We start from the raw sequence: 24,571 nt of genomic DNA, 5'->3' as shown, positions 1-24,571 counted from the left end.
TGTTACTTTGATATATTTAATACTCCTTGGTGCAATGGTGGCTAGCAATGATGAAGAAGGAATACTTAAAGATGCAGAGCAATTTGTCTCGGAATACTATTCATATGAAGCGACACAAAACCCAATGCTTGTTGCAAAATATCATGAAAATTATATGAAATATACTGAAGAAAATTTGGAAGATCTGATCACGAAGAATCCTGCGTTAGAAATATTGATGACTAGAGGTAAGGGAGTTTTTAATTGTTACTATATTTTCATTTCTTTCGTACGTATCTATGCTAGCAGGCAATTGGCCGAGATTGACCCAAAACAATCGTCCTTTATACATGACGGTAATTATGAATTGTTAACATTGTTCAATAGATATTGAGACTATTTAATGTAATTAGTGAATATGTAGAATTCATAACAAAAATCATATTAAGTTTGGCTTGATAAGTTTGTGTTCATTGGGTAGTAGGTCAAGTGAATTGGATTAATATCGGATTGGATGAAAATAATCATGAATTCGAAAGTTATAATTATAACATGTGAGCAAAATTATGCTTTCTTTTTAGTTTTAGGCTTTTTAATAGATCATCATCTGCCGAGCCTTTTCCCAACTATATTGGGGTTGGCTTCTAGTCTAACCGGATTCGACTGGGTACTAGTGTTTTACAAGGAGCGACTGCCTATCAGACCTGCTCAACCCAGTTACCCGGATAACCCAATACCCCCTCCCTGGTTAGACTGGTGTCAGACTTCTGACTACCCGTAACGTTTAATGTGCCATCCGAAACACAGTCAATGGTGTCCAAGACATACTTACAAAGTACATACAAACTTAGAAAAGGTGCATTGGTACTTGACTTACCTGGAATCCTGTGCCCTGGTACCATACTTGAGAGGTTGGTTATTTACCCACCCGGTCACCACGACTTTTTTATAGAATACTTTTTAATTAAAAAGGAAACATCTGAGCATCGGTATTTTCCTTAGTCGTACCACACAATAAATATAAAACGCCAGCAATGTATAAACAAATGCCTTACATATTTATATACGAACAATATAATTAATTCCAGCGCAAGGATTGCTGCAGATCAGGTTGTTACAATGGGCTGACGTCATTGGCCACATAGCTATGGTTGACCATCAGCTGACGAAGTACACCAAATCTATGGCAGACATTATGTCAGACACGCTGGTGGACTATGCACAATGGCTGGTGTCTTATGACCACACAACTGTACCTGGACTACTGGATGAAATGCATAAGTTGGTTGTACCCCTGTTCACGAGCCAAGGGGTGCTGCAGCTGGCTTACCAATTTTCGGTAAGTTATTCTGCTAATTTAAAGGTCGTAACCGCCAGGGTCATTTATTTGCGAGGCAGATCCCTCGCCGTTATACAAAGTTGTATAGAAACATCGCATGGACTTAGAAATTGGGGAAAAAATGCCTACTACTTATGTGTATTTTAAGACTTGATAAAAGTAAGCAGAATAAGACAAAAATATTCAACATCCAAACGTGATGATCAATTGATCACACATGCGTGACATAAAATATACAAGGGAACCATTATACGTGTTACTATTCGAGGTCATACTTGCAATTTTGCACACGTTGATTTTAGTAGGAGGATAATAATAGGTTTCTAGAAAACGAGTCAGCTCACAGTGATAGCAAAAAGCCTTTTAGTTTTGTCAGTTGCGTATCAGCGTAAAACGCAGTTAATTACCGTAGCGCAAAGAATGCACCTAAATAAATATTTGAGTCCTTTTGCATTAACAACATTATGTAAACTAATAATATAAAGTTGCAAAGTTTTTGGTTTGTTTGGACCATAAAGGCTCCTAAACTATCGAACCTATTTGAAAAATTCCTCCACTGTTAGGTAGCTATATCCCCTGGTGATATAGGCTATATTTTATCCGGGTACCGAGATAAATTACTTCAGGATGCTTGTAAAACCGCGCAAAACCGCTTCAGTTCAGAACAATACATCGCGATGAGATATTTTTATTGAAAGGCGTAGTAAATACAAAGATTATTAATCAATTACAGCCGCGAAGGAGTAAACAAGACATTCTTGGCCGTGCCAGGATGTAAACATCGACAAAGTATGCAGTTGCAAACTTTTTGTTTGTCTTACGTACACATGCCTGCGGAGCGATTGGTAGCAACGAAAATGACTATTACTTAATATGAGTAATCTAATACTTTATAATAACTGACCTAGATATTTTAGACTAATTTCCTGGATTCTCTTTAGGACTCCTTTTAAGGATTTACAAACATTTATCTATGAGAAAAAGGTATCAAAGCTGAAAACTTCTAAGGACATCCACTGACCCACTTTTCACATATCATATCATCAAATAAAAGGCATTCAAAAGCATCACATATCAGTTTCTCAGGATACAGGACCACACCGAATTTAAAGCCATAATACTCGGTCATCATATCGCATTTCTGCTCCTTATAATAGGAATGCTACATCGTAGCAAATTACGTGTAGGAAGCATTATTTGCACCTACGTTTGGCGTCTCTATACCTACTATTAGCATAATTCCATTGAAATTAAAAAAAAAATCTACCTACTTATGTCTACTAAAATATTAAGAACCTACTACTCATTAGCATACTACTTACACCCTTTTCGACCCTTATAAAAATTCCAACACAAAAAAATCCTTTATCATCCCAAGTTAGGGGATTGGAAAAAAAAATGGGTCATTCTACGGCAAAGAAATGGAAAGTGTTCCAAATTGTGTTTGTTTATTGTGGAGGCGCGGCAAACGACTTGACAATCGCAGTGTTGCTAGTGGTAGGAGCTCTTTCCCTTATAATGGGGATTTTATTGCTTCTTAAGCAATATTTTCCAATACCGAATATTTATCAATAAATATTGCAATCACAATTTTTATAAGGATCCGTAATTAACTCAATTTATAAAGTTAATAGATTACCAATTGAAGCTTTAATTATAATAATAAATAGGTGACTTATTATAAACTAATCACTGAAGATAAGAATAATGACTCACTTAGACAAGATAGTTATAAGAATCATTGACTAATACAGTGCTAAACAAGACCCCACCATTGAGAACGAGCGAGAAACGGTAAAAATAAATGAAACTTGTTCGGTCAGTTCTATGGTATCATACGACTGAGTCAGTGCCTAAGCGCGTTATTAAATTACGGGTATTACGTACAGGCCAACAGAAAACTGTTTCAAAATTATTGTTCTACAAACAAATTTTAAAGAAAGTGAATATTATTTATTGTGATTTTGGTAATTTGTGTAGTGCAGTGGCAACCCCACGACCTCGAGCGGGCTACATCAGTGGGTGCGCGTCAGCCGCCATGTCCGTTCGACGCGTGCGCACCTTTCGCGTGCTTCTTGTTCTACTTGTATTGGCGAACACATCACGCGCACTAGTCGACGAGGTCCTTGACGTTATCAAGCTAGGCAAGGAAGTAGGTGAGGAGGTGCTCAACTCCTGGGATGTGTTCGGGAAGCCTTTCAATGCGACGGGTGGCGTCGACCTGCCGGTGGTCCGCCGCCGGGAGCGGGAGATTTTGGCGCGACTCGCGGTGGTGTCACGGTCCATCGAAAAACTTGAACTTGGTGTGCAGAAAGTTGGTGCGGTAGCACTGTTCTTGGCTAAGAAAGGAAATAAACCGACACGGTTGGAGCTACGATTGCACGAGATGTCGGACCTGTTGAACCGAGTGTCATGGTCCAACAGGCAGATGCGGGAATATGTGGGACTCCAGGAGGAGTTGGAGCGGAGTACTTTACAGGATTTTGCTGAGTGGTGTGTGTCTCACGACCCTGGCGCGTTGCCGGGGCTGCTGGAGCGCGTGCACGCGTTAGTTGTGCCTCCGCATAAGAACTTGTTGGGACGAGGGTTGCTGCAGCTGCTGATAGATGATGTCAAGGTTTGTAAGCACTGTGGCACATTTAGTTACAAACAAAGGCACTTCTGATCACGTAACATTTTTTCCGAGTCCTTTGAAGTGAAACAATAATAACTGGCATGAATTGTCGATTCGTATCATTATTATTAGGTTGAACAGCGATGATGCGGGTACACATAATAGACGTTACACAAATTGAAGAGAAGCTTCGTTTCAATGTCAACTGTTGCGTGACTCATACGCAGCGGTTTAGAGCATACAGTAATAAATTATTTAACGTTTACTTTATTGTTATTATGCAGGGGAATAGACAACTGTTGTAGTGCTGTCGACAAGGTCTAAATACTTTCACTTGTGCAAACGGTCGATTGAACTTAGCTTCCATAATGTTTTAGCCACCGTTAATATTCCTCGTCTTTAGTTTTATGATGCAAATGTGTTACAGTGACGTAAAAGGCACATAACGGTATATGTTCAGAATCTGTTTCGCGTTAGTTTCACAAGCTTCAGACAGTAGGCGTTGTTTTATTCGACTTGGTGTCTGTAAGGTATTAAGCAAGACGTACGGTCGTCCGGTTGGTAACTTTTTTACATAGTTACTCACAAATGACTCATTTATTGCTTTAATACATAGGAGGATTTATTGTTAAGTAGGCGAGAGGCCTGTTAAGGCGTGAGTAATGTAAAACTTACTTCAAGTAGCATTAGGTCATTGAACTTATCATTATCATCATCATCATTAGCCTATAGCAGTCCACTGCTGGACATAGGCCTCTCCAAGTGCACGCCACTGAGATCGATTTTCGGCTGCTCGCATCCAGCTCCTGCCAGCCGTCTTGCGCAAGTCATCTTTACCCCAACGGTTATCGGTTCTTCGGCAATAAAATAAATAAATTATAATTGAACTTATAATTAAGTTAATATTCAATAGCAACACATTGACTTCTCCGTAAGTATTTAGCGGGTTTTTACAAGCAAACAAGAGAAAGCAGCCACTTTCCGAAAAATATGCATCGATTTCGGTAGAGGGCCTAAATGGACGATCTGTCACACACGAGATGATTAATTGCTAACTGTAAAGGATGACTCATAAGGGTCAAACAACTCAGTCTGGGCCGAGGGGCTCAACTCCGCTGGTCCCAATAACTGTATCCTTGACAAAACAAGTGAAACTCGTCATATTCGTCACCAGCAGTGACCAATATAACTTGGTCCCTGCGGTCACATGATTGAACTTTAACACCCATTTGACAAAAGGAAATCAAATCTGATATGGATATTTCTGCTTGTTTTTTGTTTAATACTTGGACAGTTATTCGATTGTTGTATTTTTGATGACCTTCCTTTGTGTATTGGGCATTGTATTAATATTAATGGATTCGAACATGGAGGGGTGACAAAATAGCGGTATACTTTATGCAGACTAATTTTCATCTGTTTGGTTTCATGTGTTCAAAATATGTGTGCAGTTTCATAGAATATTTATTTATATTCAGCACGAGTTCGAAATATCAACATGTGTTAGTGTTACGATCGTTATTGTGTCAATGACTTAAATTACTCAGTGTGTGAGTGTTATTATATATTTGTATACCAAAAACTTTAATCAAAACATGATTCTCATTCCTCCGCATCACATGCCCATTCCATGACTGTCGATTTCCACATAGTTTTTCGTACCTTTTTACTGCAATGGGTTACTTTAGATGGGTATGTATACTACTTAGTTGAAGGCTTACAACTTTAAAATTTGTAAAATAACAAGGAGAACTAAAAATAGAGCTAATGGGAACATGTCATCAACAGGCAAAAAAATCGAAGGTTTAATGAGTTTTCTATGTTATCAATTTATAACTGCTGTGAGAAATGTATCGAACAATACGTTGTATAACTTGTGAGAATGCTGTCATTTCAACATTAAAAAATATGTCGATAGTTTTTTCGTTTTCTTGTGGGAAATTGTTATAACATTTATTGGTTTATTATTAGAAATAGGAGTAAATTAAAGAATTATTTATAGTACAAAATTAGACACGTATTCGTCGGTCAACAGACATGACTGCCTTGATTATTGAGCAGTTGTACCAAGCGCAAGTGTTAGGATATTTCAATCGACCTTTTTGCATTATTAATGAATGATCGATAACAGTGAAACATCTGGAATTATCGGAATAAGTTTGATCCGTCCGTGACTATGCGTATAGCTTTCCGGCAATATAAATACAAATGTAAAAATTCGGTCTAACTGGCAACAATAATGATGTGCAGACTGATGCAAGACAGGTGCACTGCGAAGTTTTAGTAACAGGAAAGGGGTCCTGTTTTACTCGGAATCCTCTGTGGCATTCGGACGCTATTAGGAACAGCCCTCTAGACTAGAAGAAAGGACAACTCCACGGAAGGAACGTATCAAAGTACAAAAGCGTCACCCATTGATTTGGGTATAAACAATGGGAGTTGGAGGTTCACGATATCGGAGGATGCGATAGAGGTCGTATCATATCCTGCAGTTACTTCCTCCTGGCATTGACCTGGTATCATAAACAATGCATTTGTGTTTAAGTGCATTCAAAGTTACAATAATTGAAAAGTTAAGAAAACACCGCGTGTCATTTCCAAAAAGATCAAAAACAGCGGACTTGGCTAGATTAGAAACTTAACACTGAAACATAGGTGCATGATTGTTAACTTAATATTTATATGACCATCATTTTATGGCGAGGTTAAAATAACCCAAATATCACATCTTGATCACGGTTAAGTATTTAAAATAAAGCAGGTTTGACTCATCAGCCAATTTTGCTTTCACAAACAAACAGTCTTGTAATCTGAGTTAAAGCTGTTTGTATACATACATGGTCAGTGCTCGACTCATAATATTCTGTACAAGGCAATGTCTTGATGAATCATTATAAGAACATTCGGTTTCTACATCAAAGCTTTGAAAATATTTATTTTATTTTATTTGTAAAGAACAAAAGATTTTTGTAAATAAAAGTCAAGTCTCCAGAGGACTCGTCGCGCCCGGATAATAAGCAGCCAAAATAAGAAGTGCTTTCTCTAGCTATAAAATACCTGGTTTTAATTTGGTTTAGTCAAGATATGACTAAAGCTGATTGAATAAAATTAGTAGATAGTTAGCACTCCATAGGTATATGTATGTACAAATATTATACAAAAAATTAAGAAAAATATAAAACCAAAAAGAATAAAACCAGAGAGTTGAAGTACAGCATTCTTCGAAGGTATTTATGCACAAGATATTAAATACGTTCTTACAGTAGGAAGGTAATTAGCAGAAATCATGACACAATGCTTTGTCTAGGCGTTTCGAGAGTAACGCAGAACACGGAATGTAAACAGCAGTCAGTTTAACTTTTTATGTAATTGGTATTTTCTGCATAGCATACCTACTTAAAATTTTACAAATGTTCGTTAAAAATGAGGAATTATGGATAAGCTTTTTTCAGAGACGAGATACTAAAAATCCGCATTATTTATTTAAAGTCACACTTACTAATTTTTATTAACTCGGTAATTAAAGTTTTGGTTTTTTATCTAGTGGCAGCGTTCGTTGGATGTTTTAGGGGTCATATTAAAACATAATTAGACTTGTCGAAAATAATACCATATTTTTGGTTGAATTCGTCTATCATTACATAACCAACTAGCTGATAGTTCATAGTACCAGTTCATAACATGCACTTTAGTGTCCAACGTCACAACTATATGTAACGCCCCATAACACAGTGACTCTGGGAGCGACAGCGCTCAGTAATTGGCGCTTCCTCATAACGCAGAACACTACACCGGTGTCGTATCAATGAAAATATTGTTTTTATGGCACGGGACCTAGGGCTGGGACATGGGAGTTTTTTGTTGCTCGATATTTTTCACCTATATTTTATTTTATGAAGCAGGTATTTAAAGTGCTGGGCAAAGCACGCAAGTGACCTTAATTTAATTTTGTTATTTTTAATTATACTGTATAGGTATTTGTTTTAACTGCATTCTGTATAACTATTATAATGTGTCAAATGCACCATTTATACAAGACGAATAGTTTTGCAATTAATTCTTTCTTTATGTAAAACCAGTGGTATTTTATTTGTTTAGATGTAATCATGCGGAAATGGTTAGAATTCATAGCATAAACGTAACAATGCAAATAATATGGTGACCATTATCTAATGTAATTATGCGTACTTCTCGCTGACTTATAATACCCCTTCATTAAATAATTCCTTTTAATGGCTGGCGAAGCAATAATTAATTAGATATATTCATTCCAATTATTACACTAAGTAATAAATCGCGTTATTAGAATTAGTCAAAAGTAAATTATTAATTCAAATTATTTAGGTCTAAAGTTATATATAAAGTTGTCTAAATTACTACCGCATCTTATATGCATCAAACAATATACCATAATAAATTATCGTATAAAGCACCTATTGATTTCAGTACGTGATAGATAAACAAACGACGCTTAAAAAAAATCGCGTCACCAAACTTTTTGCTAGCAATGACTCAGTCCGGAAGAGCAAACTTTACGTTCAGATTTCCAAGACAACCTGTTTCTACGAAGCTAGTGTTTCACAGAACTCAACAAAGAAAACATAAGACTCGCATTTCAATGTGTGTGTAAAAAATATAGCAACGTATGCGACATATAGCGCGGGAGTTGCCAGCTGACACCGCACATGTAATGAACAAATAATAATAACAATGCTTCTATTACCAACATATGTAAAAAATCTAAAACGCACAATTTTGTGACTTATTCCATCGCGATAAGGCTCGAATTGGAGACAGATTTGTTATAGCACGGCTAACAGTATTAACATGCGGGTGCGTAGGGATGAACAGAAAGCGTGCCTAATCGATATCGATACAGTTTGATGTGATGATGTAAAGTGTAAATACGGTCAGCTGTTTCCAATTAATAATCCGTAGCTAGATGAAGTGTATAATTAATATATGTGAGTAATTGAGAAATCATGAAAACATTTTCAGTTTTTTTATTATTTTTTCTATAAACAAAATCTAATCAAAAACAACTGCGAGGCTGTATACAATTAAACATGTCCTTTAACTCATGGTGACACCGATAAGAAACAATACAATTATATTTATACGCCTCTAAGGACAAACACGACGATAGGAAATGAATTAAAATGCTTGAAGAACGTATTAGGAATTTTATTTTCAATTGTTACGGCTTTCGGATAGTACGTATTCATTGTTAAGTTTAATGAAAATCCAAAACATCGAGACACGAGTATCGAGCTTACGCACAGCACGGCACAGCACTATCGCGACCCCACTCACTGCGTTCCGTCGGTCCCCTCACTTCGCGTCAGTCAGTGTAACTCGTGCCGCGTCACAAAACGTTTCACATCCAGTGCCACAATGAAAATCGCAGCGCTTTCTGCGCTGTTCGCGATCGGTCTAGCCACCGAGCTTACACCGACGGACTTAGTGCGACACAAGTTCTACGATCTAGAAGAGGAGTTATGGAGGAACGTCACGGACCCTATGTGGCGGGACTCCGGCCTTGGCGGGGACGTCGAACTAACAAAGGCATTTTACGCTTTGAACGATCAGATCGAGTTAATTCCAAGGCCTAAGAGGCTGACGCTCAACTCGTGGTTATGGAACAAAGTGTCGGAAAAGCTGCAGGTCATTGACGGGTTCTACAAGAACTTCATAGAGTTCGTGAGGCACCAGGCGACGCCGGGGACCGTTCCCGCGCCAGTTAAAGAATGGCTGGACATGGCCGAGTCTGTGCTGATGGACCCTAAAACGTCAGTGGCCCAAGCCGTGAGAAAGATTCACGCTTTCTTGGAGCACGGCGATTTATTCCGATCTGCTCTGCAGGTAAAGTTTGTGTCTAATAACTATTACAGTGGTACGGGGTAGATAGACAAGAACGACGGAAATTCGTGCTATATAATGTTTGGTAATGTGTTACGAGCTACTGTTTATCGTAATACAATCGAAATGTTTACACTGCTCCTATAATAACATGATATTTTTTTTTGTAAACGTCGTATTTCTGTGTCTTGTTTGTATAGTCTATTGGGTAATCGTATTTTGTTCGCGAAGCAATGCCCTCATTATTGCTCGCTTGCTGTGACTACCGCAAACATTTGGAATATCAAAAAGCAGGTTATTATAATTGAGCACATGCTCGTTATGCCTAAAAGTATAAACAAACGGCTTTTTAAAATTGAGTTATAAGTATGCAATTAAATCGTCAGAATGCCTGTAATGAACGAATGTACAGTAATTAATACATGTATGTGCAAATTAAAACTTTAGTAGGTAGAACATTTTCACCGTATTAATATTCGTGGAGGCACGCGGCTCTGAGGGTCGTTAAAGGACGAAGCGTGAAAGTTGTTAACGTATAACTATAATATTTATAACCGTTACAAAGTATCGGTTTCATTGTAATAACTCTAAAACATTAACCATTATGGATTAATGTGTCATTAGGAAAACGTTGCATATTACACCGGAAGCCTTATTAAAGAATGCAGGCAGTTGATTACCTCGTATTCGTCATTTAATCAGCTGTTACATATGCATTTTATATGCTAAGGTGTCACATAGCTTTGATTCACCCTGTTGTCACGTAGGTCTACCTGCTTTGACTTAGCTACACAAAACCCGCATAGGGAAAAAATCTCGCAAAGTATTCATGCTGTTACATGCATCTTTAGGCACTATGAAACTACCATGAAAGAATTTGTTTGTTGCATACATATGTACTGTGGGCGTAAAATGTGTTGTAAGAAGGTACAACACTAAGTTTAATTTACAACACTGCAAATACAATACCAGATAGGTACTTAAAATACTAAGTATTATTTCTGTTAATCCTTACTAATATTATAAGTGTGATGCGAAAGTAACTCTGTCGCGCCAAAACTACTGAACTTATTTCAAAGTACACATATAGCCTAGGGCAGGAATGGCGAACCTTCATTGACTAACGTGCCAAATTAAATAAAAAACACAATGATAATTATTGAGGCGTGCCTGTAGGCAAATAGTTAACATGAAAAGGTAAAAGATTATGAAGAAGGGACTTGTTTTTTACTCGCACATTATGGATTTTTTACATATGTAATTTCAATAATGACGTGCCCGAATTATTTAGCTTCGTGCCACCACGGGCACGCGTGCCATAGGTTCGAAATCCCTGGCCTAGGGCCTCAGAAAGGACATAGGCTACTCTTAACCTCGTTACGGGACGTTGTACCGCAGGGACCTCTAAACTACTCTTACAGTTGACACTAGTAAGCAACGGCGCATAAAACATTTTATTAGTAACGCAGCTCAAGCTAATTAGACCAATTAAACGCACATGATTAGCAGTATGAGGACAATGGGCGAACATCACGCATGAAACTATACACAAGTTACATAAAAACATACCTCTTTACTTTAAATTCGAAACAAAGGTCAATAACAGGAAAATTGTCGGCCATTTTATTTGTATTAAAGTAAGGTCTGAGAAAATAATGGTATCGATATAAATATCGCATATACCTAATCGGCACTGTTTACAATTCCCACAGGTGTGATAACTTAGGTATATCAAGTTTATTTCGAAATATGACATCATTGTATTGTATACAGAGAGTCATGACTGTCATTTGGAGCAATTTACGTTTTTTAGGCTTGTATGTAACTTGTCGTTAGTAAGTCTGAATTTTTGGATAAAAACCCCTGAGTCACCTTTCCGCATCCGATCATGAGAACGTCAGTCTAGCGAACAGAGCAAAATAATATTGCCATGTCTTTCTCTTTCAAAATAAAACCAGACTAACGTGAACTTTCGCAGACCTAGACAAAACAAACGTATTATACTGAACGATTTTACCGCGGCACAACTACGGTACAAAAATCAACCTTATATACAAACACATTAAGTTCCACAATTCCGTACCACACTTAACAAAATACTGTCTGTCAATTCCAGGAGGAGGATTCAGACGTGTGTGACCTGCAGATGTCTCCGCATCAGCTGATCTACGATATGTATAACACCATAGCCCTGACTGAGATCAAGGGGTATGCCATGATGCAGTTCTCTTGGATGCTGCTCAGGATATACGGAAGAGGTAAGGATCCCCAACTACTAGTTACGATTTAGGACGATATTTATGCTGAAAAAGTGGTTTTCCCAGATTTGGGATAACAAACAAATTGGTCGGCTCTAGGTCACCTAGAGTGAGCAATGTCGACAAGTTATGCTAACCAGCGTACAGGACGTTCTTGGTCGAGGAATTTTCAATTTTATTTTCAAGAACAAATTAAGGGCACCCCAATGTAGTAATTGGCAGGATAACTATGTTGATTGAAATGGAAATAGATGCATTAATTGATATAATATAAAAAAATTATGGCAAAAGGAAATTGTATTAGAGTGATTGTTACGGAAGTAATTACAGTAATTATTTATTAAGCGAACCCCTATGATAGGAGAAGCCCTGTTTAAAAACACCCGCAGATGTTCACAGCTGGTCAATTAAAAGTAATTGAAGAGATAATTACTATCATAACAGTATACATAACTACTGCTATGTATTATTTTTGTAAGATTAAAAGCGAAGAAACAATAATAAACACGATTTTCTGAGAAACATATAAAAAAGGCTCAAACAAAGATATTTATAAAAAGCTCGAACATGACTAAAACGCATCACAATTGAGTCACAGCGGTGCGCATGCGTCAATGTACATTTTTGCTATCAGTAAAGTGATATGCAAAACATTACATTAAACGAGCTATCACGTCGCTTCTGAATGTGAATTCCGCTTAATTTATGCATGTTATGTACAACAAAAGCAGTATTATAAAGTATGTGTTGTTTTGATCCCCTTGTACTTATTTTGTACAGAGTAACAGTAATTAATCTGGACAGTGGTTAGGTTCGATTCAATTAGAAACTTTGAATAAGCCTTATTTTTTAAGACAAAAAGAATCAATGAAGGTAAATTAGAACAAAGAAATAGGAAGTAAATAAATAATGTTAATTGATTGGTTGATCTTCAAGAAACAAAGTGACCGTGCCATACTGAATAACAATTTGTATTCGAGGTAACATTATGTTCGAGTTACACTTCTTGATATTCAGAACGCAGGATGTATACAAATATAATAATTTATTTTAGTAATTATTTTTAAATAATTTATTGTATAACAATTTTTGTTGTTATCACTTATACTGAAAATCATCAAAATCATCAAAAGTCGTGGTGGCCTAGTGGGTAAAGAACCAACCTTTCGAGTATGAGGGTGTGGGTTCGATTCCAGGGTCAGGCAAGTACCAATGCAACTTTTCTAAGTTTGTATGTACTTTCTAAGTATACTTAGACACCAATGGCTGATAAAAAGGTGAAGGAAAACATCTTGAGGAAACCTGGACTGTAAAGTCTGAAATCACCAACCCGCATTGAGCAAGCGTGGTGATTAATGCTCAATCCTTCTCCATGTGAGAGGAGGCCTGTGCACAGCAGTGGGACGATAAAAAGGCTGTAACAGTATACTGAAAATAAATTTAAATACATTTGCTGCAGCTGTTTAGGCTAGTACTGAGAATAATACTAACGCCATAAGACCACAAGAAATAAATAATATTATGTAGTTATTGTAATTTTTATCTTGCAAGTGCAATACACCTAACATTGTACTCGTTATGACTAATAACTATAATTTAGCAAATAATTACTATATTACTGTAATATTATATCTGTTGTTATTGCAAAACATGTTCAATTATTATTTTCCGCAATTATGAAATACTTTAAATATGGGTAGAATAAACAATGTGATTCATTTAAAGAGGCAATCAATGTAGTTTACTAGATCAATTTCATTGTTTTCAAGCTTTAATTTCTTGGTACTTGTATGAACTATTAAAAATAATTTACTAATGGCATGTTTTCAGGTAACTTTACTCAAGAAGCAAGCCTGACGAGGCAGAGGTATTCAGAGAGAACGGGACAAACAGCCAGCGCAGCGCGAGCTGCTTTGGCTATGGCGAAACGAGACCTGTACAGATGTGACCCCCCTGTGCACACTAGTGGTGGTAAGTCTTACATAGACTAAAATTACCACAATCATTGATAAAGTTTAAATGAGGCGAGACTGGAAAACCAAAGCAGATAAACAGAATCTCAAGGAAATTCCTACACAAACATGTTTATCTTAATTTTTATTTAAATGACGGGGTGTTATTTATTCTCCGCAGAGGGTTATTATTATAAAGGTAATTACACTATTGAATCTGTACTCTTTAAAAGGCCTTTCATACAACAATTTCTAATTCTGTTTCCAGCAACCTACGCCGAAGTGACGCGCCTACTCCAAGGCTACGTAGAAAACGAGGTGGACCTGAACGGAGACGGCACGTGCAAGGAGAACTGCGCCTTCTACACCCTGACGGAGAACCACGGCTGCTACAAGGAGCAGTTCTGCTCGAAGCAGGATAAGTGCAACGGCAGGATCATTGATTGCCAGTATGTGGATTCCGACATGTGGGTCTGTCCTGCGGTAAGTCACCTTCATACAATGTCACATAAATACTTCTTGAAAACTTGTTAAAATGAAACCTAGAACGATCTAGAAATAATACATGTAGTTGATACTGACGCAAAGTTAAATTGCTTTAATTAATGTGGAGTCATATCTTTAAGTGTCCCCTTCTGATTATACTGTTGGTATAATTAACGTGAAACTACACGAACAGAGTTCATGCAGACAAAGGAAATAAAAACGTTAGCTATTATGACCAAAGTGGAACAAAAACAACAACAGAAAAATATCGAACAAATATTTTCATTTTAAAGCAGCAATCTAGTAAAGTAGCCGTGACCTCGTTTGTAAACAAACAAATCACGATAATTCTGCTATATTACTGCGAAGATATTCGAATAACTGTATAATTTGAATTTTACAGAGCTACAGCAGTCAAAGACGGTACGAATGGATCGAGTATGAGAACGGACGCACTTTGGGAAGGGTCGGCAGCTGCAGACTCGGGACGACCAAGGTGAGAACAATTTGTCACCAATATTTGACCCCACGTCGCTATAACAGGATGTAGTATTAAAATATTGGCTCCAATGTTTGCATATTGGTGACATGCCTACAGTTTGAAGAGCAATAATTAAAGCGTGGCTTATCTGCCAGAGTTGGAGAGTAGTTAATGAGGTCAGATGATTAAGGAAACTAATCAGAATGCAAACACGACACCCAGATGAACTACAGAACGATACGTGAATCTGATTATGTAAGACAGAGATTCTTCTACAAATCCAAAGATGATGCATTTTTAATTTTGACTTTAGTTTTTCACAGTATGTCATGATCTAAAACAGTTAATAGTGACCCCAGTTTAATGGAGTGGACATGCCCAGGTTGACTCGTGGTGGCGTTGGTTGTTCTGGCACTGTTCGTACTGCATGTGCCTGTGCGATGACGCAACTCGCTCGCACCGCTTCTTCAGTCTTCGAGAAGCCACATCAGACATCGCCAACAACAAGTTAGTCCCTTAAATGTCCGGGTCACCCGCACACTTTTAGGGACACTCTAAGATTTCCTCCCAATCAAGTCAAAAGTCTTTAATGCAAATTTTTCGTTCAAAGGTCGACTCCTGGTGGAGATGGACACTAACTCACTGCTCGTATTGCTTTTGTCTGTGCGAGGACGAAACCAGCGTGGCTGAACGTTTCTTCAGCTTGCGAGAGGCCTTAGCAGACATAAAGAACAACAAGTCAGTACTTGGGAAAGCGGAGGAGTTCAGACTAAATTGACACGACCACATTTGCTTTCGTTGTAAATACCGCTTTCGGGGACTACACATGCAGTTAAACTTCCACTTCTGCCCAGTCGGTCTTAATCTCATCTTTCGTCATATCTTGTGTTAACAGCATGGGTGTGCGGGTGGACTATTTGTTTCCACAATACTTAGTTAGATGCTCTAACACCAGCTATATTCCACAGGGTAGTAACAGGTATCCGTTTAGTGAAGCACGGCAAAGTGTTCCACATTCAGATCTACCAAGGGAAGCTGGTTGAGAGAGGTTTCGTGGAGTCTTCGGAAGAAGTGGTCGCGCAGGCGTTCGACCCGACGCAGCCAGGCATCATAGAGGGAGTTGACTACCACACACTGTCGTATGAAAAACGAGCCATTGATCTGGACGAGTTAGATTCGCCTGCTGGACATGTTTTAACTGGAGCCAGGTGAGAAGACATATTTACCAACATATTACAACAACCAATTTTTAATATCGAATGAACAATATTAACCGATTATTATTCTCCACAGATTCCGAATGATCGGGGCCCATCTGCACTTCGAAATCCGGTCCACACCATTCAACTACACGACAGGCAAGCTTTCACCGGACAGGAGTCAATGGATCAGCAATGACAACACTGAAGGATCTTATACCCCCAGGTAAGTCAAGACCTTAAATTAGATTTACATATAATGACTTTCTTCTCCCATGGGCCGTGGACAGTGAAATAGTTAAATATGGTTTGCCAGAAAATTCGACCAAAAATCCTGCAGTTACGTTGGGCAGTAGCTTTAAGGACTAAAGGACAAAGGGCTTGATATAATATGATATTCCATTTGTTCCAGGTCACGGCTGGAGCTCCACAAGCCAGATATCCCGACGCGCGCGCACACATCGCTGCGCATAGACTCACAACACGACCAGTACATAGAGTTCACTCATTCGGACTTCGACGCAGACGCGGCACAGAGCACGGTGCCTTTCGTTGATATCCAACCGGTTGTGCCTTCTAAAGGTGCGCGACTATTTATTTATTTTGGTAACAAAACAAAACGCAGTACAGAAAAAAATATACCACAGAGATTCCGGCGTGGAAATCAGGGCAATTTAAAGACAAGTTAACTGACATAAGCTAGGGGACTTTGAGATTAGTATACGTCAGGGGAGGCCTTTGTCTAGTAGTAATAGTTACGTAAGTCATTTGGCACGATTATTTTCCCCACACGTACATTTTTAAAAGTAAAACTGTTTCGTCCACAGCCCTGAACACCAAAGGAGCCACACTGATCAGCGGAGCGGGCTTGTACCACAGAGGAGCGCGGGGCTCCGGCGGCTTCATTGGCGCCAAGCTCATCACTTACGACTACTCCAGACACGTGAAGGCCGAACCACCACCATCCGAGTTCATCGACGAGGCAGAAACAACCGAATTTGTGCCTATCGTCAATTAGAATACAGTTCAATTTCATATACTCATTTTATTTTGTAATGTAGCGTAATTGTGACTTTTTGATAATACGTATTTTTTAAGTCTTGTACTGAGTTTTATTTCGTGATACTCTTGTAGTGAACGTACAATAGGGTGTGCGCAAAGGGTTTTATTTTCAAACAAGATACGTATACGTAACTGTTTACTCTTGTTTACGTTAAGAACTATGTGTAAACGATGACATATCCTTTGAGCTTGTGAATGGAAGCCAGATTAACTGTCATATTTGTAAATAATAAAGCTTTAAGAATGTATCGAGGTCTCCGATATCTTCCAATACAAATAAGGCTATAAGTTTTTTTTACCAGTTGTTTTATAAATAACCCACTGGTTGACATACTGTTAAGGACCTACTTTAGGAAATAAAAACAATACATTAAATATTTTTTTGTTATTTATTTTTATTTTGGAATATCCTAGTGCTCATATAACTACAGAAGTGAACGATTAAGGTTATTATATTATAGTGCTAAATTGTTTTAGTTATCACGGTCAAGAAAGGTCATCTTTAACTGTAGAAAATGCTGTTAGGAGTTTTGTTTAGACTAACTTTGCACGCGTTTGCGAAATGTGCTAGTTATGATCAAGATACCAAAATGAAATTGCTGGAGTTGTTAAATTAAATTCTTCATTATATTTTAATAGTGCCACTAAGGTTAGTTACTAAGGAAACAATGACATATGTACTTTGAGTATTTGGTTACCTGAAAGACTCGTTGCGAAGTGACAGCTGCAGGGATCCATAGATCACAAGTTAAGCAACGCTCATTACGGTCGATACATGACCGTTAAAATGTGTCAGTCATTACGGTCAAGAGCTAAGAAGTCCGACAACCAGTAGAACACCTGATTGCTTCAAGCGGTCCGTGTATTGCCGGCCTACATGGCTCGGTAATGGCAAAGCTATTTGAGGAGATGTATAGAGTTTATGGTGTCATTGAACATCCTTGGCAGTCGTTACGGGTAGTCAGAAGCCAGTAAGTCTGACACCAGTCTAACCAAGGGATTGCTCGGGTAACTGGGTTGAAGAGGTCAGATAGGCAGTCGCTCCTTGTAAAGCACTGGATGATGATGATGGATAGTTGGTGTGGGCTGACCTGCACTCGCAGCGGGTGCACGGCGAGCAGCGCCAGCAGGTCGGGCGGCGGCAGCACGTCGGCGGCGCGCAGCCCCATGCCGCGCACGCCGGCGCACAGGAAGGCGGCCAGGTAGCGGTGCAGCGGGAAGTGGAACGACGCGTGCATCACCTCCGACTGCCGAAGTGTATACTTTATTAGAAACTATTCTCAAGGGACGAGGCTGCCAGCAGTGCTGCGAGCCGCAGGCTAGACGCACAGGCTAGATTTCGCAACTACAAGATGGCAAGCACGATAATGACACTCCCACAGTACCTAACTGTCAATAGCGCTCCCCGCGTGCAAGAGTAAGTCTTACTAACGAGCTTGCCAGGCTCTACCAGCGATAAGGTGGATTCATACGTTGTGCGGGGCAGCGGAGTTAGGAAAGTTCAGCGGAGATGCCATAATGCAGGTTAGGCGCTTTCTTCTACGTCAAATACGTACGGTGAGCTTGACGAAAACAATCAGTTACGATTGAACTAATGTGGCATTCGGGTTCTTTGAGGTATCTGTGTACGATTTTTGGTATTACAAAAAATTTCGGGTCCAAAGAAAGTACATAAGGACGAAAACAGTAAAATTCCTCATCCCCTGCAAGCCCGCATATTGGCGCGCTTCTTTCTTAGGCGATTTTCCGTTATGGCATTTCGCTAGTTATTTAGTTCTCCACGTTTTAGATCCACCTTTACTGGACTTTTAGCACCGCGAAAAGCACGTATGTATTTCTCCCTACAAAACTTACCCTCTCCATATGCGGCGTAGTGAAGTGTACAGCATCGAGCCACTCCTGCAGGTAAGTGAGCGCGGCGGCGATGATGCGTCGCGCGAGCGGCGCGTGCGACGCGTCCGTCAGGTGCGACAGCACCGACCACATCGGGTACGCCGCAGCTTCGAGCTCGCACGAGAACGCGGCGTAGTAGGAGGATGGCTCGAACTCGATATGGCCGCCTACCTCGCGGATGTTTACGTTCATACCTGGAAGAGTTGTAGGATGTTGTAATTGATAAGTTCGATTTTTTTAATATGGGCTGGTTGAACGTGTTTTTTGGACCGATGAAAGTATCAGGCGGGATTGCGTGGAACGACCGAACCGATGACCAGCCAGTATGTTTCTACCGGCACTATCTGACCACTGCACGCCGCGCCGTCCTTTATTTCCCACCACAAAAACAAGACACATCTCCACGTTCGACGACTCCACAGAAGGTGAGTGAAGACAAGAAGTGTGAAGATTTTATGTTTATTTAGCCGCTGTTTTTATTTAACAGGCAGTTCTACTTTTGTAGAATTTTGGAGGCTTTCATTAAATTTAAGATTGGTTTAAATTCTGCATTGTATTCCATTCCATAAAGTTTATTTTCGAAGAATATTATTTACGATGGCCCATCTGGGCTCTAAAAATAATTATTTTTATTTACTACAAATGTCCTTATATTTCTTTGTAAATACATATTAATCTCACCAGCATAAAAAATAAAATACCAACCTTGCAACATAGACAGGAACTCGAACCACATATCAACCAACGCATCATCTTGCAGAAACAGCAGCGCCACACTCTTATGCGACAGTACATTATTGAAATCCGACACGAGGGGCCAGTAACAATGCTCCTTCATCACTCTTCGCGTACAATCTATCACATAGTGGAAATTCTGGTCGGGATCATGTAGGGTGTTTTGTACAAGGATCTTTCCCATCATAAGTCTTAAAGACAAGACCATGACGTGTAGTAGATGTAGTTGTTGAACGCATCGTAATGCTAACGCCTCGTTGGAGAATAACTGGACCGACATGTGGACGACTCGGTTGGAGAGCGTGTCTGGGTCGGCCGCGTCTTCGAGTACAAGGGGTATGCGGGCGTAGTGCATCACGAATGTGCGGGTTAAGTGTTCCTGTAACAAGATTTATCAAGTTTAGTATTTGACAGGTGCAAGAATAAACAGCGTATGAGAATGTACGAACATAATAATAAGTCACATGACGATCGCTAGATTCCGAAATGACCATCAGGAATCTTTTAAATAATATTTAGAGGACTGAAAACAATCCTGGAAGCCTTTAACAAGCAAATAACTGATCGTAAAAAGGCTTGTGGAATACAGTAGGTAAGTATTTATTTTAAGAAGCGCACAGGTACAATCTACATGCAGAGATATGGCAGACACAAAGCTATTGTCAAGGAATGAGGTATAATTAAGTGAAATTCTATTTAATTTTCTTTTATTGCGAGCATGTACGAGAAAAGAAATATATTTTGTGAAAATTATATTCGATGTTACCTTATAATCTTGGTCCGGCAACATATTCAGCAGGAAACAGACCACATTCTGTGGAAACTCGTACTTGAACGTCCAGAATATGAACTCGTCAAGCAGTGTGTTGTGTTGCAGACGCGGGGCTAGTGCAGGCAAGTGGCGGTACCTGAGAACAAAACGTTGTTTAACTTGCTGTATACCAAGTGAGACATTAAATGCTTTGCTCAGAGATGGCAATAGCATTGAAAGCAAAAAATATACCAAACACTGCGTTCACCAACACGCATGCCTAGCGCTGTGAGTATGGTCAAATCGCCTCATCTTAGTGGAGTCCCTAGAAAAGTACGTTTTTCCACTGGGATAACAATGGACCAAGTTAGAGAGAGAACTGTTTTAAGAGTTATGTGTAAAGTCTATTCTACCTCCATCTATGTATATCCATATCCATCATCCTCCTCCGAGCCTTTTTCCCAAACTATGTTGGGGTCGACTTCCAGTCTAACCGGTTGTAGCTGAGTACCAGTGCTTTACTTTTATATCCATATCCATGTACCAAAAATAGTATCTTCAAAGGTGAGGCAGTTACCGATTCTACTTCAACATAAAGGCAGAGATAGTTACTTACACTATACAGACTATCATTACTTTGAGCTTGTATTTGCAAAGTGTTGGTACTCACTCGTCAGGCGGTTCTGGCGCGGGGAACATCTCGAGCGCCTTCTCGTACATCTTGTTGGACTCCGCCATGTAGCAGCCGTACTCCGTGTCCGGGAACGGCGGCTCCACCAGGTTGCGGTACATCTGAGTAACAACACAGAAAACATTAATAAGATGAATAATCCCCCTTCTTTATAATGGAGATGAAGTGCTTGGAAGTGGGCGGAAAGTACAGAAATCAAAAAATACATGACTTGGATAAGGGATAATGTAACCATCAGAATTCACTCAAAAGCTATCGTCCAATAATATAATAATATTTACAAATATTCGGCATCAATTTCGAAATTTATACAATTGCTTTTCTTTAATATCATCAACTACTAATTTTAAGACACACACATACATATACACACTGGGGTAACTGTAGCGAGAGAGAAAATATTTTTAAGGCGCAAAAACGCTGTATTAGATCTATTTTTAATCTCAAAGTGACTGACAGCTGCATACCTACTTTCAAAAAATATAATCTTTTAACTTTCCCATGCCTATACATATTGGAAATAGCTATTTTTGTAAAAACTAATCACCACCTATTCCCGACTTTAAAGATGTCTAGAAACAGAACCACATGTCTAAGATCTCAATATGAAGATAAGTTATATCTAGGTAAATATAAAACTTCTTTGTTGACAAAGAGTGTCATGGGTATGGCTCCTCGAATCTACAACCATCTACCAAAAATGATAAAAGAGCTACCATTAAGAAAATTCAAAAACACACTCAAAAATTTACTTATTACAAAATGCTATTACTCTGTATCCGATTTCATTAATGATAACTCAATTTAGCTTACAGTATTATTGTTCTTAGATTAAATTAATATAGTTATAAGTGATACCTAGATTATATGTTTATAGTATAAGTCCTATTTTTTGCATGCCATTCTGGCAGAATGTACACGGGTCAAATAAAATTGTAACACCTAATTGTAAAATTACCTACATTTTATGCAAATAAATAAATCTATTCTATTCTATTCTATTCTATTCTATTCTATACACATTACATATTCTAAATGTCTTCGGACTCCTTAAGTACAACTCTTGGCTTTACTAGAGTGCTCACCTGTGGGTTAATAAGTGCCTTAGTCATGGCGGAGCGCATGAGGTCGCCCATGTTGTTGAACTCCATCAGCATCTTGACGTAGCCCTCACACTCCTGCACCGTGATCCTGTACGTGTCTGACGTTGTCTGCGTGCCGCAACTGAGGACAATATCATAGCAGAGTCAAGAAATTTACAGAAATCATCATTATAAGCACCTAATACATCACTACAATACCATTTTAGGAAGGGGTTTAGTCCATCAAGGTAAGTTCTATACTTTGACTCCAAAAGTCGTGGTCTTCTGAAATGATCATAACGAATACAGGCTGTTTATTGTAATATATTATATTCCATTCTTAAATAACCAAGTTATAAAGCATATCTGTTGGGTAAAGATTTTCTATCTGGAAGATAACGTTATAAAACCCTTTAAGCCCACAAACCGTTCTGCAAGTCAAGAGGGACGTCGAGGCGCTCAAGTACCATCAAGACTCGTTGCTTGTTGGCGTATATCGATAAGTTTCATACCTAAGTGTGTATTGTACGCCAGAAGCCAGGATATTCAAGTGGGAAGGTCAAGATAATATGTGGGATATATAAATAGTTTGATATTGGTGTCTTATGAAACACACATAAAACATCATTATTTAAACTGTGCCCTACAGGGTCCACAATTGTACTTAGCTCTAAGCCATATTGTTACACCTATTTTATACATTGTGGAATGCAAATAAATAATATGAATATCATAAAATTAAACTACATTAAACAGAAATAGCACATTATCATTATCCCAAGGACTATTTCTTATTAATCATCAAATTCTAAAAGTATCCATCTCAAATTCAATAGGCCATTTCCTTTTCAGGCTCTTAAATTCCAACCTATCCTCAGAAAGGGGGTTAGACGTGACCTACACTTAAAGCTGACCTATTTTACCGTCATAAACCCAGTTCTAGGTTACCTTCGAATGAGCTGAATATACTAAAAATACTCGACACCGTTGCCGTGGGAAACCTTAGCAGCATACGTGTGGCTTCGTCAATCACGAGGACAGTTTTTGTTCTGGTGAGCGGATTTTAGAGCTATTGCATCTTGATTAATTTGAAATTCAAATGTTCGGCTTATCTAGTCTCGTTATTTTGCTTTATGACCGAACGAGTGCTTTAAGAGTGATAAGGAGAATATAAATATTATCTTCTAGGATAAAACATAATAACAAATTCGGTAGTAATTTTTTATGGCAATATAAACTTGGCTGGAACCATTTTCACAGCTAGGCATAAAGAAAATTTTTCATTATTTGAGCCATATAAATAGAAAGAAGTTAGATTCAAAAAGTTAGCCTATGTAGAAGAACTGGCATAAAATCCATGAAAACTCTTCTAAAAATTAATTGGTCACACCATTCGTGATCACCACAACGCAATGAGGACCCAAGACTGATAGTAGCCTCTTTTATCAAACAGATGGTGATGCTACCAACCTGTTTTCTCTGAAATGCTGCAGCAGCCGCAGTATGAGACGTGGCATCATGGCTTCGGCGACGCACATGAGAGCAGCTGGCACGTCTCCCGGACGAGGACATTTGTTGCCGTGGTTACTGCAGAACCTGTAACCAAAGATGGACTGGATAAGAAATGATCATAACACAAAAGTAAGGAGGTAGAATGATGTCGTAAACGTAGCTTAGGATAATACCAATAACATTGCTCAATCACAAATTATGAAAACAAAATCTTATACTTTAGTTACTTAGGACTTAAATCGTGATATAAACTTAACACCATGTAAAATGAGTTTCACAACGCTTTATTTCAAGACTAAACACATATTCACATAACAATAAATTATAATAAAACATTTATTACGTTGATAATATCACGTAATCAATCTTAACTACAACCGTAAAGCCGGCTTAATACTACAATTAATCAAAATCATTAAACATCTGTTGTACATCTTTAGCAATTTCATCAAAAACGTCATCATCGAGATTAGGCCGACTTGTGACGTCAGAATGACGTGATTTGACTTCAAGGTCATCTCGAAGGTCCAGGGGCAACTTCAAACGGACGTCTGAGTCACGAAAGGTCACTTTGTTGGTTACATCTCTTTCTGTCTTGAAGGAAGCTTGGTATGCAAGTAAAGGATAGGTGCCTTTTCAGTGTGTCTGCTCAGGTCTATTGTTTTGTGAGCATTCTGG

General features: G+C 38.7%; 2 protein-coding genes across 8 annotated transcripts in view; one reads left to right on the top strand and one right to left on the bottom strand.

Annotated features, from left to right (window-relative positions):
• Positions 1–24,571, bottom strand: part of LOC124637772 (E3 ubiquitin-protein ligase Ubr3) — a 66,100-nt gene that overhangs the window by 18,763 nt on the left and 22,766 nt on the right. For all 4 annotated transcript variants that reach the window (XM_047174413.1, XM_047174411.1, XM_047174412.1 and 1 more), the window contains 7 exons: positions 23,852–23,977; positions 22,385–22,523; positions 21,279–21,400; positions 20,624–20,765; positions 19,828–20,236; positions 19,084–19,316; positions 18,321–18,476 (listed from right to left, as the gene is read on the bottom strand). In XM_047174413.1, the coding sequence (XP_047030369.1) occupies positions 18,321–18,476; positions 19,084–19,316; positions 19,828–20,236; positions 20,624–20,765; positions 21,279–21,400; positions 22,385–22,523; positions 23,852–23,977 (1,327 nt within the window). The remainder of the gene's footprint in view (positions 1–18,320; positions 18,477–19,083; positions 19,317–19,827; positions 20,237–20,623; positions 20,766–21,278; positions 21,401–22,384; positions 22,524–23,851; positions 23,978–24,571) is intronic.
• Positions 3,322–17,606, top strand: LOC124637773. 4 transcript variants are annotated; one of them, XM_047174415.1, is made up of 10 exons: positions 3,322–3,935; positions 11,908–12,049; positions 13,880–14,020; positions 14,270–14,484; positions 14,891–14,983; positions 15,579–15,706; positions 15,937–16,176; positions 16,262–16,393; positions 16,580–16,749; positions 16,995–17,606. In XM_047174415.1, the coding sequence occupies exons 1-10, from the start codon at positions 3,357–3,359 to the stop codon at positions 17,183–17,185; spliced, it is 2,031 nt and encodes a 676-aa protein (XP_047030371.1). In that variant the 5' UTR covers positions 3,322–3,356; the 3' UTR covers positions 17,186–17,606. The 4 variants fall into 4 exon arrangements, with proteins under 4 accessions (XP_047030371.1, XP_047030372.1, XP_047030373.1 ...); XM_047174416.1 differs by lacking the exon at positions 15,579–15,706 and adding an exon at positions 15,351–15,475 and having other exon boundaries at positions 3,323–3,935; positions 16,995–17,269; XM_047174417.1 differs by lacking the exon at positions 3,322–3,935 and adding an exon at positions 9,255–9,794 and having other exon boundaries at positions 16,995–17,269.

The sequence above is a fragment of the Helicoverpa zea genome, chromosome 16 (genome assembly GCF_022581195.2).
Source record: "Helicoverpa zea isolate HzStark_Cry1AcR chromosome 16, ilHelZeax1.1, whole genome shotgun sequence".
Classification (NCBI taxonomy): domain Eukaryota; kingdom Metazoa; phylum Arthropoda; class Insecta; order Lepidoptera; family Noctuidae; genus Helicoverpa; species Helicoverpa zea.
This window is presented reverse-complemented; position numbering and strand designations above follow the sequence as displayed.

Bases quoted from the DNA above. Each gene is read 5' to 3' on its own strand.
- LOC124637773 (XM_047174415.1), top strand. From the start codon at position 3,357: ATGTCCGTTCGACGCGTGCGCACCTTTCGCGTGCTTCTTGTTCTACTT. The intron at 12,050-13,879 runs GTAAGGATCCCC...GCATGTTTTCAG, and splicing joins GCTCAGGATATACGGAAGAG to GTAACTTTACTCAAGAAGCA. The intron at 14,485-14,890 runs GTAAGTCACCTT...TGAATTTTACAG, and splicing joins ACATGTGGGTCTGTCCTGCG to AGCTACAGCAGTCAAAGACG.